This window comes from Mirounga angustirostris, unplaced genomic scaffold (assembly GCF_029215605.1).
Source record: "Mirounga angustirostris isolate CCGP_5_RB_7025 unplaced genomic scaffold, mMirAng1.0.hap1 SCAF_13, whole genome shotgun sequence".
Taxonomy (NCBI): domain Eukaryota; kingdom Metazoa; phylum Chordata; class Mammalia; order Carnivora; family Phocidae; genus Mirounga; species Mirounga angustirostris.
This window is the reverse complement of record NW_026991721.1, coordinates 43,326,687-43,342,535: the sequence shown is the minus strand read 5'-3', so window position 1 is coordinate 43,342,535 and position 15,849 is coordinate 43,326,687. Positions and strand designations below refer to the sequence as shown.

Sequence of the window (15,849 nt, the reverse complement as noted above, 5' to 3'; positions counted from 1 at the left end):
CCCGCGTCCCCAGTTCTAGGCTGGGGTTGGGGGGCGACCCTGGGCAGCACTCGGTCTTCACGGGCAGGCAGCTGAGCGCCGGCGGCGAAGGCCAGAAGCTCGCTCTGGACGCTGCGGCCGAGCCCCGGGGTGCGCGGTGCCGGAAGGGTGAAGGCGCACGGCTCCTGGGCCGGGGGGCCCTCCGCGGGACCGGCGCGGACTGGCGCGGAGAGGCCCGGACCGGAGAGAGCCGCTGCGCCGCTGGGGCCCACCTGCCCAAACCGAACGGCGGCGGAACGCCCGGGCTGGCGGCTCCCGCTCGGGCCGGAGGCTGGCGGCGAGGGGGTGGGGGCGGCCGCGCGGGCCGGGTGCGGGGGTGGGGGGCGGGCGGCGGCCGCGCGGCTTCCCCGAGGCCGGAGGCGGGGCGGGCGGGCCTCGGGAGGCGCGGGGGGCGGACCCGCCCGCTGCCGGCGCTGCTCGCCCGCCCGCCAGCTCGCACTAGGTCGCGCCGCGGGGCAGGCATGGGAGTCGCACGCGCCCTCCCGGCGCCCACACCTGTTGGAGCGGCGCAGTGAGCGGCTGCCCCGGCGGACTGCTCGGAGCGGGTGAGTGCGGGCGCGGGCTGGGGACACCGCCGAGGGCGTGGGGAGCGCGGCGCCGAGAGCAGCGGGACAAAGGGCCTGTGCGCGCGGCGTGGGGTGACTGCGGGCTGCGGGGGGCACCGGGACTTCGCCGGGCCGCCCTCGGGGCTGGAGGGCTGGGACCCGCGGCCTGAAGGAGCTCCGCGGAGAGTCAGGGGCTGCAGGGCGCCTGCATTCACACAGTGTCACCGTGCAGCGGATGGGAAAGATGGGTTTGAACGTGCTATCTTGGATGCTGGTTGGGAGTAGAGAAAGAGCCGGCTCTGGGCAAGCTCTCCCCCAGCTGGGCGATGACAACACCCCCATCTCCTCCGCGAGCGCGCTCTCACACCCGCCACCACTTATTTTCTTGGGGTTTTGCATATATGTATTCCAACATGAGCTGAACATTAATTTTTAACTCTGGGCACGTGATTTTGAACACATCTTAGCAAGAAAGTGCAGCAAACACAGGTTGGGGAATAGGATCTTTTCTCTGGAGCCTTAATTGATGACCGTGTGCTTCCTTCTAAACTACCTGTGAACTATCACCCTCGTTGGAAGCAAATATTTCTTCGGCCTGTGGACGTTCACTACGAGTTAGCTTTTAAATAAAAGTTTGAAAAGTTTAAAAATTGTTTTAGAAGAGGAGGGAGAAGAATTATTTTGGTGAAGGAAAACCACCATTCCCTTCCAGAATACAAATTAGGGTTGCTTTCCAACATCTCACGAAAAAGCAGCTGATAAAAATCCGGTGTGTTTTCGGGCGACACCCAAGAGACTTCTGAAAGAGAAACAGCCCCAGGCTGGTGGAAAGCTCCAGGTTGTTCAGGTTCAGTGTGGGGATGGGCTGGCTTCCCTCAGCTCCCGAAACTGGACTTAAGGAGTCCCTCCCTGTGTGCGCCTCAGGAGCAGATAGGCCAATGCCAGAGTTATCTTCACGTGGCCACAGGGGAAGGAGTTGAGTTTATAGTTTGAAGTCAGCTGTGGCCAAAGCCTAATGCCAGTTAATGTGAGGATATTTATTGCACTTGTTTCAGGGTCCTCCTTGTGCATAAGAGCATTGAAAATAGGCCTTAGGACTGTATCTCTCAAGAAGGCTGACAGTGAATTGGAGGTGGGGGGGAGGGATTTAGGAGTAATGCTACAAAAGCCACTATGTTTACTTGCGAAAGTTTGATCATATGCACACCTTCTGCATTCGAATAAATTGTTTCACTTGTGTTCTTCCCACGTAAATGGTCAGGAGATAACTTGTCATGCTTTCCTGTACCTGAGCGGGAAAGGAAGCATTCTTCTAATACGGATCTCATTTTTGTAACACCCACACCTTATTCAGGTAGATGGTGAATTTGGGTGCACTTTTCTGTCTGTAGTATCAGTGCCAAAGTGCCCATTAGTGGGTCTGAGAACATTGCTGGCCGCAGTCTGCAGTGTTTAATAGGCTCAGGTTCTCCCACATAGTTCTTCTCATAGATCCCTGAGGATTCAGTCCACCGGCGTTATTCATGCATAACTCCCACTGGCCCTGGAGAATTCCTTCCTCCTGGGCTCACCATTGACAGTGTTCTTGTTCTGCCACCAGGTTTGTCCCAAGCTCACTAGGGTAGTTCATTTTGCCTAAAAGCTGATACAGAAGAAGTTAAACTTGGTTTGACCATAAGATTATGTTTAGGGTGGCTGGGCTTGTAAACTCCCTGTATTTCTTTCCTGTCCGGGCTGTAATTCCTAAACCATTATATGATTAGGTCTGTTTTCCTTTAATAAGTTCTGTGACTCAGGAAAATGAGAGCAAGAGGGTTCACAGAGCTTTGTTCATGTTTAGGTATTTGCTTTAGGAATTAGCATGGTTTCACTGCTCAGTATTCCTGGCCACAGATTCCATGGAAAACCCTTTGTTAGTCTTCCAGATGGTGTCCAAAACTTTTATCTCCACAGACTTGCCCACTGTTTGTTTCGACATTACTGTTTATAGCGGTCACAGGAATTCATCTGTTGTACAATAGAGAATGTATGTCCTGAGGATTAGATTTTTTTTTTCTCCCAGTACTTGTTTGCTAGAGGAGTTCAGTCATTCTCCCAAACACTTGCCCTCTTGAGGAGAGCTGTGTTGTTGCAGTGTTGAAGACTAAGGTGCAGATCTGGGGCAGAGAAGTTTCAGTGCCCAGCCTCCAAGCAGATGGTGGGTATTTGTATGTCTCTGATAATGTGCACGGTCCCTTCGCCATTAGATTATTAGTGGATTTGTGAAGTAGCAGCATCCTCATAAAGTATAAATATTTTTAGACCGTGGACAGCAGGAGAGTAGCTCATATTGAGTGATGGAGCCCGGTATGTGTAACTCTTGTGAGTCAGATATACAAAATTGGAAAAGGAATAGTTTCTGTATTACTAAGCATGGTAAAAAAAAAATACTTGCTTACCTTAGTTTTTCGTTCTGCTTTGTCATTCAGGTGAAGCGATACGTGAGAATACTTGGTTGAGAACTTTACAAGATAATTATGTATGTGAGGAATCTTTATTCAGTAAAGGCTTTTTCCTAGAAATGAAACATTATAGACCTGAATTTTCTTCATCTGGATTTAGATATAATAAGGATAAGATTTGGAAGATAAGGTTTGGAAATCTTTATTTATTTTTTTAAGGGGTGAATATTTCAGACAGTTCTATAAGGATAAGGTGATTCATTTGTGAAGGCAAGAGAGCATTTCAAGTTAATGGAATCCATTAGTTACCTTTCCAACAGTGAGATTATGAATGTTATTATATCTGTTTCCATCCTAGAGTGTTTAAGTAAACTTAAATGGGCATAGTGCAGGCTTACTTAGTGTTTATAAAAATGGAAACAATAATTGTCTCCTGGGAAATTATTCGGGAAATTATCATCAGGCGAGTTGAGAAATTAATGCAAAGCCACCAACCTAATTTTAAAGCATCACGGTTATCATTGGTGTCTTATTAATGGGAAAGGAGTCAGGGTAGGGTGTGAATGCCTTGGGAAAGGGCCTTGGTGGGTAAGATTTCCCCTCACACTTTTCTTTTCTTTTTTTTTTTTTTTTTTTTAAGATTTTATCTGTTTATCTGACAGAGAGAGACACAGCGAGGGAGGGAACATAAGCAGGGGGAGAAGGAGGGGAGAAGCAGGCTTCCCCGCGGAGCAGGGAGCCCGATGTGGGGCTCGATCCAGGACCCTGGGATCACGACCTGAGCCGAAGGCAGACGCTCAACGACTGAGCCACCCAGGTACCCCTTCCTCACACTTTTCTAAGAGCCAGCACACCCAACCATCCTTCTGCTCCATTCTTGAAAGCCGCCCTCTGCTGGAGGCCTTTGTTTCCTTGGCGAACTGATGAGGGAAATCTTGTCTCCCAGATAGGGAAGAAGAGATTAGCAAGGTAAATTTTCCTTTTCCCTTCTGCCTCCGGCCTCCTCAATTCTGTGAGTGTAGGCTGCCAAACAGTAAACGGTGGTGCAGACCCTGTTTGTGCACAGCATAGTGTTTGCCTTGGACTTTTGTGACCCTGGAAAATTACAAAATTAGAAAATCCTGGGCCTGAAAAGACCAGCACTAAAAAGACTAAAGAGATCATCCAGTTCAGGTTGCTATACAGAATAGTTTCTAAACTACCCTAAACACACATTTGGTAAAGGGGTGAGCAGTTTATGAAGTTCGTAACCTTAATACAGATGTCACCTTAAACCCATTTGGGAGCCTGAGAACAGACAACTTTATCTCCCAATTTACAGTTAAAAACCATTACCTTGCATACCTCAAACTAATATAATTATACTTCAATAAAATTTTTAAAATAATAAAAAATTTAATCAGTTTGGAGTAATTTGACCTGCGTTAGTCTGCATTAATTTCTCAATCTGAATTAAAGTCTTTTTAAAGCAGTTTTATAGCCTTCAGAGTTACAAAGAAAATTTAATCAAGATATAAACCATCAGAACACGATCTTATCACAAGTTAATGAGTTCAGTTTAAGCAATAACATAGGGAACTTGCAGGCAGTGTTTCAGACTAATGGAAGTTCGTGTTTTTGAGGTATCCAAAAAGTTTATTCCTAAAGGATTAAATCTTTACCCTACCCTGTTGGCTTAGTAGTCCTTTACTTGTAGATGGCTAACTTCTGCTTCACTGGCTAAATGATCAGAATTTAAGTTGTAAGGACCCTGAATTAGGAATATTATTGAATGAATGTTAGATATTGATTAGATAATATTCTATCTAGAATATTGATATTCCTTAGAGAATATTAATATCCTAATAATAATCTACAGTAGACTCTTAGCATTCTCTACCAGCATCCCGTGATTTGTAAATGATCCCAGGGGTTCTTGGCACAGTTGTTTGTCCTCTCTCTGAGAAACAAATTCGATCCTGTATGTTGGGAGGCTGGAGTGAAGCCATGGCCAGTGAGGGAGCCTCGCTAACTGCCCAGCCCTCATGCCCGCAAAAAGACTTGTCTCCATTTCTCCAGACCCACAAACTCTCAGGAACTGTTTCCAAAACATTTTTTGAAAGACAGACATTGAAGGAAAAAAAAAAATCTGTAACCTCACTATGAGATAAGACATGTTTCAAGGACTTTGAAAATATTTTTAAAATAGGTTTGCTGTAGAGGCAAAGCACTTGGGAAAGTGCAATTAGTTAATTTTGCCTAAGAGGAGGTTAATTCATTAAGACCCAGTTCCTAGTTAACTGTTTCAGACTCTTGCCTGCCATCCTCTTCCCTGGCACCCTTGCCAATGGACTATTTCAGTGTTTGGATAAAGACAGGTGCCACTGGGGGACTTCTGCTACAGTAGATAATTCAGGCTCTGCACTCCCAGGATCCAATTCACATATAAATTTCCAACTTGAGATTTGAAGGTGCACGCTCAAGATGATGACCCATGTGAGCACGACCTAACTACCCTGTTCTTCAAGCACCTGAAAAGATGACCTACAGCTTGCGATACCTCATAGCAGAACACCATCTCCTCTCCTCCTCTCTCTCCCCTAAGAATCACATTTTGAGAACGGGAATACTTGGCAGCTTGGGCCTCTGGATCCTGTTTTCTTTCTCAGATAAGCTGAAGTCAGACTTGGCCTAGCACATCTGCTGGTCAGTGTTAGCAGGCATCAGCATTCTCCACAGTAATCCCAGGAGGAGAAGAAGGTGTGTAGGGGTCCAAGACAAGCCCTGTGGGCGACGCAGGATTCCTCCTAGTACATATCACACTTGGCAGAGATTCTGGTGTGGGGGGCATTTAGTTACCTAGACAGCAACTTACATAGAGAAGAACGCTGTCCAGGACCTAGATATGTTTAAGGACTGGGTCCTGAGCCAGGAGACAAGAATAATCAGACACAGAGCCATCTCCTGAAGTTTCCTAAAGGTCTGTCCTCACCACACCTAGCCCACCCCTGAAGTCCCCATTGGGGAGGAAGGCTTTCCTAGCATTAGCATCCCCTCCCTCATCCACTTAGAGCCTTTAGTCATGACAGTATCCACTCTTCCCACCAACAAGCACATGCAAACACGTGTGTGCACATACACACATACCCCATGGTTTCAAGGACTTAGAGAAACCACTAGATGTATTATCTCCCCACAGAAGGGCCCAGGGATGACTCCTATTTGAAAAAAGGGAAAGAAACAATTTCAAAGAGTCAGGAAGTCCCAAGGAATTACCTTTTCCAGGACCTCATTCTTTTTTTATCCCATCCCTGTTTTCTCTGACAGAAGTAGAATCAGAGAGAAAGAGTCAAGCAAAAAGATCCCAGAGTTGGGGGACGCCTGGGTGGCTCAGTTGGTTAAGCGACTGCCTTCGGCTCAGGTCATGATCCTGGAGTCCCGGGATCGAGTCCCGCATCAGGCTCCCTGCTCAGCAGGAAGTCTGCTTCTCCCTCTGACCCTCCTCCCACTCATGCTCTCTGTCTCTCATATAAATAAATAAAATCTAAAAAAAAAAAAAAAAAAAAGATCCCAGAGTTGGGGCGGCGGGGGCGGGGGGGTGTGGGCAAGCACACTTCTTAGTAATATCATGTGTGGATATGGGAATGTGGGTTGGTATGGTCAGCTGGACTAGAGCCTATCAATGGGATTTTCCAGTTTTATGTAAAAGAAAGCTGAAGGGGCACCCCAAAGCAACCGGCAGGTCTGTACTCTCAAGAGGAAGAGAATGGGAACAAGGACATGGTTTCTTCCTGACTCCTGCTAGGTTCCAAAGCCTGGGAGACCTAACCCTTCCCTGTCCTCCTTTCGGGAACACTCCACCATGAACACATTACCTTACCTGCCACGTCAGCTTCTCCTGAACAGAAGATCCACAGCCAGTCAGAAGCAACTGGTGCTTGAATGTTTATGAAAGTACTTCCCACACTCGTTTTTCATTGTTGTTTTTCTTGTGGGATGATTGAGCCAGCTCTTTTAACATACATTTCAGGAGAAAATCCAAACTTCTTAGGTTAGTGTACACAGCCTCACATAATACGGCTCTTGCCCCCTGCGTCCACCACCTGCTGTCTTCCACCCTTGTTGAGCAGTTTCTGAAATGCCTTGCATGGTTACATGTCTCTGTGTCCTTGTATACTACTGTCCCCCCTCTCAAAGTGTCCCCTTCACTCTCTCTTAGGTTATCTAATTTCTCCTCACCTTCACCACCCACCTCAAGCATCACCACCCCTGGAATGGCTCCCCTGTTCTTGTTACTCCCCACACCTGGATCTCTCTCTTTTTTTTTTTTTTAAGATTTTATTTATTTATTTGACAAAGAGATAGCAAGAGCAGGAACACAAGTAGGGGGAGCGGGAGAGGGAGAAGCAGGCCTCCCACTGAGCAGGGAGCCTGATGTGGGGCTCGATCCCAGAACCCTAGCTAGGATCATGACCTGAGCTGAAGGCAGACGCTTAACTACTGAGCCACCCAGGCGCCCCTACCACACCTGGATTTCATGGGCATGGGATTTCCTTGAGCCACCCCATCATCCACATACATCTCTGTCATTAGCACTCAGCATGCATCATTCCAAAAATGTGGTTTTTATAGCTACACTAATCACTCACTCTCCGATGAATACAGGTACTCATTCAATAAATCCATTCAAGAAATCTTTGTTGAACGCTAGCATGGGGCCAAATTCAAGGCATTCAGCTGAGCCAGGAACATAGATACAAAGACCTGAAAAGTAACCAGCAGTAAAGCTCATAATGTGATACCTGATGCTACATTAGAGCTTCAGATCTTTGACAGAGATCCTGTTAGCATGCCACAAAATCCAAAGGAAGAAGGACTGTCTTGTTAGAGGCCTGACGACTCTGGAACTAAATTCATAATAGTTAAGGTTGTTTTAAATTCCAAGAAGAAAAAGGGGGATCTCATGCCCTCTTTGGAATCACTCTGCATTTAGAAACTATAAGAATCCCAGTGAGCTGATGCTGTGAAGCTATCCCTCCTTGAGGCCTTAAGCCCTCAGCTGTGTAAATTTACATGAGCAAGTTGCTCTGAAGATTTTCCAAGCACAGGCTATATTGAAAATGAGCAGAAAGAAGGGTGGGTGGACCGGGGAGGTAGGAAAGGACAAAAGCTTAGAACCAAGCACAAAGAAGGCCCGAAATCACACAGAACCCAGGGCTGCCAGAGCAGCTCCTCTGGGGATGAGTGACTGTTTGCACGCCGCCTTGCACTGGGCCATCATTAGGGGCATCTTAAACGTGGAAGGGAATGAACACCCCATTTCATTTTGAGCACGGAAAAGTTCCCAGGTCAAGCCTTGTATTGTAAGTGAGACCAATATCTCGGGATTCCTCTCCACACCCTGATTCCTGAGGAGGGTTCGCAGACTTAGAAACAATGACAGGCATGCTGGCGGGCTGTTTCCTCAGCCAGCCAGTGCTCAGCCCCTTGCCCTCCTGACCTGCTTATCTTTGTTCCTACAGAGTGGTGCTCAGCATGGCGGGGATCCCAGGGCTTCTCTTTCTTCTCCTCCTCCTCCTCCTCTGTGCTGTCGGGCAGGTGAGCCCCTATGGTGCCCACTGGAAACCCACCTGGCCCACTTACCACCTCCCCGTGGTCTTGCCCCAGTCCACCCTCAACCTAGGCAAGCCAGACTTTGGGGCCGAAGCCAAATTGGAAGTGTCCTCCTCGTGCGGACCCCAGTGTCATAAGGGAATGCCACTGCCTACTTACGAAGAGGCCAAGCAGTACCTGTCTTACGAAACACTTTATGCCAATGGCAGCCGCACAGAGACGCAGGTGGGCATTTATGTCCTCAGCAAGGGTGGGGGACAAGAGTCTTCGGGAAAGTCTCGGAGGAAGCGGCAGATTTATGGCTATGACAGCAGATTCAGCATTTTTGGGAAGGACTTCTTGCTCAACTACCCCTTCTCAACATCAGTGAAGTTATCTACCGGCTGCACGGGCACCCTCGTGGCAGAGAAGCATGTCCTCACGGCTGCCCATTGCATCCATGATGGGAAAACCTATGTGAAGGGAACCCAGAAACTTCGAGTGGGCTTCCTGAAGCCCAAGTTTAAAGATGGCGGTCGAGGAGCCAACAGCTCAAGCTCTGCCGTGCCAGAGAAGATGAAGTTTCAGTGGATCCGGGTGAAGCGCACCCACGTGCCCAAGGGTTGGATCAAAGGCAATGCCAACGACATTGGTATGGATTATGACTACGCCCTCCTAGAACTCAAAAAACCCCACAAGAGAAAGTTCATGAAGATTGGGGTGAGCCCTCCTGCCAAGCAGCTGCCAGGGGGCAGAATCCACTTCTCCGGTTATGACAATGATCGGCCAGGCAACTTGGTATACCGCTTCTGTGACGTCAAAGAGGAGACCTATGACCTGCTGTACCAGCAGTGTGACGCCCAGCCTGGGGCCAGCGGCTCCGGGGTCTACGTCAGGATGTGGAAGAGGCAGCCACGGAAGTGGGAGCGGAAAATTATTGGCATTTTTTCAGGGCACCAGTGGGTTGACATGAATGGTTCTCCACAGGATTTCAACGTGGCCGTTAGAATCACCCCTCTCAAATATGCCCAGATCTGCTATTGGATTAAAGGAAACTACCTGGACTGTAGGGAGGGGTGACACAGTCTTCCTTCCTCACGGCACCTGGTGGTCTTCATGTACTTATTTTAGGAGAGGCCAAATGTTGTCATTGGGGTGGGTGGGTGTGTGAGATGATAAATCTTTTACCTAATTTTTTAAAACTGCAAGATGCCTGGCTTTATTATTTGAAAACTGGTTTGTGTATCATATATCATTTAAGGACTTTAAAGGCATACTTTTGCATAGGAATCAAAAAAACACCATACTGATGTTTGGGATGATAGGGAATATTTAGCAAGTAAGTTAATATTTCACTTTTTGAGAACTTTGATTTTTATTTCATCTGAACTTGTTTCAAAGGTTTATATTAAATATGTCGCATATGGGAGATATAAATTCTTATGTGTGTATATATGTGTATTTTCTCCTGAGATTCATCTTGGGGTTTTTGTTGTTGTTGTTGTTGTTTTTAATGCCTAATCATTAACATTTGCAGTGGCAGTGTTCCCTACCGCATAAAACTCTTAGGAACCTTCACGATACTTCTTAGACAGGCAGATATAATATTTTGGATTTGGAGGTGTTTACACAGTAGTCCTTGATGAGTAAAAGATTTGTTGACTATATTGGTACACATGTTAAACTATATCTTACAGTAAGTCAGTATCCCAAGCTGCTTGCAGTTTTGAAATAGTTTCTCTCCCGAAGACTGTTACTCTACTTTTGGGGAAGACCCAACCTATGGCCCTGGCAGCTTAGTGACACACCAGAGTGGGCAAGACCCTTTATGCCCATCCTTCCACTTAACAGGATTTTACTCATGTTTCTTGAACTCGCTCTTTTCCAGAAAACAATAATCAGGGCCTAATTAGAAGAGGCTGTATCCCTTCCCACTGAACAGTTGTGGTCCCACTAAAAATAATCATTTCATTTTACCCCGGAGGATAGCACATCTCATGTTTTATCATTTGGATGGAGTAATTTCAAATGAATTAAATTCCAGAGAACAATGGACGCATTGCTTGGCAGATGTTACAACAGAATAAGCACTTGTTTGGAGCCTGGCACGATCCTACAACCTAATCAAAATTATTCTGCAGAGTTTTCAGTGTGCTTTCAGGGAGCAATGGACTTGTGCAATTTGGAAACCTCTCTACTTTACTTATTTTATAGTAAAAATATTTGGATGGTGCTTTAAGAAAAACCAAGAGGACACCTCCCCCGGCTTTAAAAGGGCCTCTTTTACTGGGGATACTTGAGGCTACAGGCACATATAATCAAGTACAGTAGTAAAAATGGAAATCGGGAGAATGCAAAGTGGATCAGAATTCCCACTCCAGGAAAGGTCTCTATGAATGTTTTATCCATATGATAATCACAGTTTGTAAAGAAAAGAATGTGACTTATTTTATGTCTTCATTTTATGCCTCTTAGCCTGAACGCGTCTTCCTAAATGTATCAGTGTGGGGAGAAAAAAAGAGCAAAAGGATTATAGGACAGATGTTTGCTGGGTTTGTACCTTAGGGAATATCAGCCTGAATTGTAACTCTCTGCGAGGACATTTAGATATGGCACTGAAGCTTAAATTTTCTCCGGGTGGCTTTTTGCTTGTGTTTCTTGAGCTTTTCAGAAGAATAATCCTGATAAGACACTCAAGAAATGTACAGCCACAGTGCTTTCTTCAGATCACGTAAGAAATACTATGCATAGCAAAGAGATGTAAGGCCGCCAGGATTCTTCTGAATTCCAGTACAATTTGCTTTGAAATCTAGCAGGAATCTAGCGTGAGAAAGAAGAGTGGTCTGCATCCCCGTGTTTGGTATTTGGGGGCTTTTGTTTTTGCTCTTGCTTGATAGGAAAAGAAGTTCACTGAACACCTAGACAGGACTGATTAAAAAAAAAATGCTCCTTTTGCGAAGCACCTGATTTCCTGATTTTGATTTTTTGCAAAGTTGAAATTTCCCTCTGCAAAGGTAGGCAATGACACAAAGTCAAAATAATATCAATATTTAGTTCACAAATAGGTGTCATTTGCTCAAGAATAATACCCACATGCTGTGTACGACAGAACTCATAGACGGTAAAATAACATGTCCATCTCTTCAGTGGTAATAAAAGGAAGCATGGTATGTGGAATTTGTCGTGGAATTTGAAATAAAGAATGGACTCATGATATTAATATAATTAGTGTTTTACATGTATTAGTTATACATCGTAAGGATATGTTTCTAGTAAGGCTAGTAGAACAACATTCCTAAAGTGTGTGCCATAAACACTCATCCCTCCAGATTTTCTACGAAGAACAAAAAGGGCACCATCATCGAGGAGGAGGGAGATGCCTCCCTGTACTCCCTTTCCTTATCAGGGATTCATTTGCCCGTTTGCACTTTGAAAGCTCTAAGAAGTCCTGTAGTAAAGAGACATGGTAATGTTTTAAAATCTGCACTTCAATAAAGATCTTTGATCACTGAACCCTTGTTTTGTCATATAATGCCTATGAGCAATTTAGTGTTCTAAGAAATACATTTGGGGGATCTCTGTAGCAGCCCTTGGTCAAGGCGATCGTGCGGAAAGTATGACGAGCCCTTAGTGGCATCAGGTGTTGGTGCCTTTGGGGTTTAACCAGAACACGGGATGCAGATTCAGAAAGGTTCAGAGGGTAAAATGGGAGAGAATAAACTTGCAAATCATTTGTCGCTGAGAGTCAGAAAGTTGTGGCAGAATCTGGGACATTGTTTTCCCCCATAGACTTTATTCAGAATTTTGAATTTTAGAAAGGAGCTAGTCCAAACAAATGGAAAAATAGAGGTAAAGATACGTGAGCCAGCCAGTAGTGAAGTTGTAGATGTATTTTTTCTTTACTTTTTGGGGACCAAAAATGGATTTAAAATGACTGGAAAGCAAGTTGGAACATCGAGATCATGCTCTTCTCTTTGTGTGACCCCATGCCCTGCTCAGTACGAGGGCAAGTCCCCAGGGACACCGGGTCAGTATTTAAGGTAGTGATCTCTAACACCTACCAGAGTCTCTGGTCCAGAGCTTGTCGAGGATGACAGGTGTGTACTAGAATAAACACCTTCTGTTCTACGGACTACGTGCTACTGGGAAGTAGACAGCCACCCAGGGGGCTCCGGGCGAGTTCTGATGGCAGTCCTCGGCACTTGCTCTTGAGGGGCTGGTCACAGTCCTGGGCCAGGGAGGCTAGTAGACGGTCCCTGCACTGGCCTGGCTCTCCTTCTTGCATTGTCTGAGTTCTCCTTTTCATGGCTGGCCCTCTTCTCAGTCCTTGTTATGAACCAGCTCAAGGATACCTTGAAGTTGCCACCGTCAGTTGATTTCTATGGCTATTTGGTAGAACGGCTATTTAATTTATCATCCAGAATGGAGTTCTTTTGAGCCTGAATGGGAAGTTTGTGAATAATGAGGTTAGGACAACAGGCATGTACCAGGTAGGTCCCAGGAAATCCAGCATGTCTGCTCAACCCTAACTGGTAAGCCCTTCAAAGTGCTGTCTGGAATGCAGCCCGACAGCCAGCCTTGGTAAGCTCGGAGCAATGGTGGGGCTGCAAGCCTCCTGCCTGTCTCATCTCTGGGCTGCCACAGTGGTTCCTACTGCAAGCCTTCTTTGCCTGGAGCATTGGAAGAGGGCTTCCAATGGGGAAAGGGCATTTAAAAATCCTTTTGATGGGGTGGCATCTAGAGCAGATAGGTGATAAACATGGACCATTTCTAGCAGATAACGTATCTGTTTTTAGTCTGCTGTTGGCCCAGAAAAAGAAAGAAAACAGCTTCCAGGATTAGAATAAATAAGGCTAAGGGCTTGGACAGCAGACTGGTATGGGAACATGATGGCCTTGGAGCTGGGCAGACTGATTCCAGAGTTGCCTGGTTCCTTTTGGTGAATAAATCTCAATGCAGTTTAATTTAAAACTTAAAACCCTCCTATCTGATTCAAAGATCCTCTCTCTTCTAGGTCCAGCTCCTCCAGTGGGCTGGCATGGAGCAGAGAAAGAGGGAAAGGGGAAACGTCTGTGTCCTCTCCTCAGTGATTGCTGCTTCTCAGGTAACACCAGCTCTTCCATCCTCCTTAGCACATACCTCTGGTGATGCAACCCTCTGCCTCCTGCGGTTGGGACATACTTAACTGGCAGACAGCCCCCTCCGGTGGTGAACCAGCAAAATACCCCAAGCCCAGGCTTGTCACACATAATTGGCTTATTGAAGATTGGGGTATGGGGAGAGAATGTTCCAGGCTGAGGGAACTGGAGTGTGAAGGCCCTTGAGGGTCTGCTCAAGAGGTGAAATGAATGAAGGGGATTAAAAAGTACAAACTGCCAGCTATAAAATAAGTAAATCATGGGGATGTAATTACAACATGGTGACTATAATTAAAAATACTGCATTGCATATTTGAAAGTTGCTGAGAAAGTAGATCTTAAAAGTTCTCATCACAGGAAAAAGAAATTTGTTGTCACCATGTATGGTGACAGACATTAACTAGACTCGTGATCATTTCACAACAAATACAAATATACAGTTATTATGTTGTATACCTGAAACTAATATCATATGTCAATTATGCCTCAATGAAAAAAAGAATGACACGTAGGTTTGGGGGCTGAGCTTCCAGACAGATTCCAGGTACCATCTGCTGAGAAGGGAAGGACTGGGGAAGGGACTAAGTTTGGGATCAGGGGAATGAAAATCAAGAATTTTTGTTGGTGATGTTAGGTTTGAAAGAATAGACACCTAAGTGGAGAGGTGCCTGGGTGGCTCTGTCGGTTAAGTGTCTGACTCTTGATTTCAGCTCAGGTCATGATCTCAGGGTGGTGGGATCAAGCCCCGCGTTGGAGCTCCGCGCTCAGCAAGGAGTCTGCTTCTCTCCTTCTCCCTCTGCCCTTCCCACTGTGTTCTCTCTCTCAAATAATAAATAAATCTGTGAAAGAAAAAAAAGGAAGGAAGGAAAGAAAGAAAAGAAAGGAAGAAAAAAGGAAGGAAGGAAGAAAAGAGGAAGAAAGGAAGGAAAGGAAGGAAGGAAAGAAAGAAAAGGGAAGAAAAAAGGAAGGAAGAAAGAAAAGAGGAAGAAAGTAAGGAAGGAAAGTAAGGAAGGAAGGGAAGGAAGGAGGGAAGGGAAGGAAGAGAAGGGAAGGAAGGAAGGAGAAAGACTAGACACCCAAGTGGAGATGTCAGATAAGCACTCCAAATGTCAGGTAAGCTATTGCTCAGTAAGGATCTCCGCTTGTGGAGTTCAGCAGAAGGATCTTGAATCAGCATGTGGGATTTAAAACCACAGAGCGAGATAACATCACCAGGGGAGAGAATGGGAACATGAGGCTTGAGAAGAGGACTGAGGACAGAATCCTGGTCCACCAGTGTTTAGAGGTTGGGTTCATGGAGGAGGAGAAAGAGGCAGCCCATGAGGTCAAAGGAAAACCACGAAAATGTGGTCTCACAGAAGCCAAGAGAAAAGGTCTAAAGTCAAGTGGGTGAGGAGGGAGGGCCAAGGACCAGGTTGCATTTAGGAATGCATTTAGTCCCTCTGGCTGCAGTGGGCAAGGCAGCAGGCTGGAGAGCAGGAGACCTGGGAGGGGCCACACGGTCCTGCATGCAGAACATGGCCTTGTGTATCTCTGGGCTCTGCACTGCAAGAGCGCGTGCTGTGTGAACGGAACCCTCCCGGGGAGCCTTGGGACAGCTCTGCCGGTAGGAGGTGCAAGGATCCAGGGTCACACCCTCCCTGGGGGAATCTGCACTTGGAAGGGCCAGGAAAACATGGGTTTAGGGAGGCCCAGGGGCGGCTGTCCCCTCCTGCCCAGCCTGGTGTTTTCTGAGGGCGGAAGGTGCAAGATGACTCTTCAGTGTGGTGTGTGTGTGTATCAAGTGTGTCAAAATCCTAAGTGTCCCTTGGTCTTGATTTATCACTGCCCCTTGTCTTCAGACTTTAAAAGGACCCAGGCAAGGGCCCCTGGCTGGCTCAATCCATAGAGCACGTGACTCTTGATCCTGGAGTCATGAGTTCGAGCCCCATGTTAAATGGCGATGACTAAAAAAACAAAAAAAATAGGACTAAGGCACTGTCTCTTCCATAAACAGCCAGGACAGTTTTGAGAAGCGTCGAGTTTCAATCCAGTGAAGCAAGACTGAAGTGTTGTTTGCACTGGAGAGAAAGAGGAGAGCTCAGAAAATGAAATAAACAGAGCTAGTGGCCCAGC

General features: G+C 46.4%; 1 protein-coding gene across 4 annotated transcripts; it reads left to right on the top strand.

The window, feature by feature from the left end:
* The first annotated feature begins 427 nt into the window (after window positions 1-427).
* Window positions 428-12,109, top strand: PRSS23 (serine protease 23). 4 transcript variants are annotated; one of them, XM_064576805.1, is made up of 4 exons: window positions 478-584; window positions 3,053-3,102; window positions 3,666-3,842; window positions 8,527-12,109. In XM_064576805.1, the coding sequence occupies exon 4, from the start codon at window positions 8,540-8,542 to the stop codon at window positions 9,674-9,676; it is 1,137 nt and encodes a 378-aa protein (XP_064432875.1). In that variant the 5' UTR covers window positions 478-584; window positions 3,053-3,102; window positions 3,666-3,842; window positions 8,527-8,539; the 3' UTR covers window positions 9,677-12,109. The 4 variants fall into 4 exon arrangements, with proteins under 4 accessions (XP_045750539.1, XP_054368141.1, XP_054368142.1 ...); XM_054512166.2 differs by lacking the exon at window positions 3,053-3,102 and having other exon boundaries at window positions 439-584; XM_054512167.2 differs by lacking the exon at window positions 3,053-3,102 and having other exon boundaries at window positions 451-584; window positions 3,688-3,842.
* Window positions 12,110-15,849: the final 3,740 nt, after the last annotated feature.

Coding starts and splice junctions, on each gene's coding strand:
- PRSS23 (XM_045894583.2), top strand. CDS start 8,540: ATGGCGGGGATCCCAGGGCTTCTCTTTCTTCTCCTCCTCCTCCTCCTC.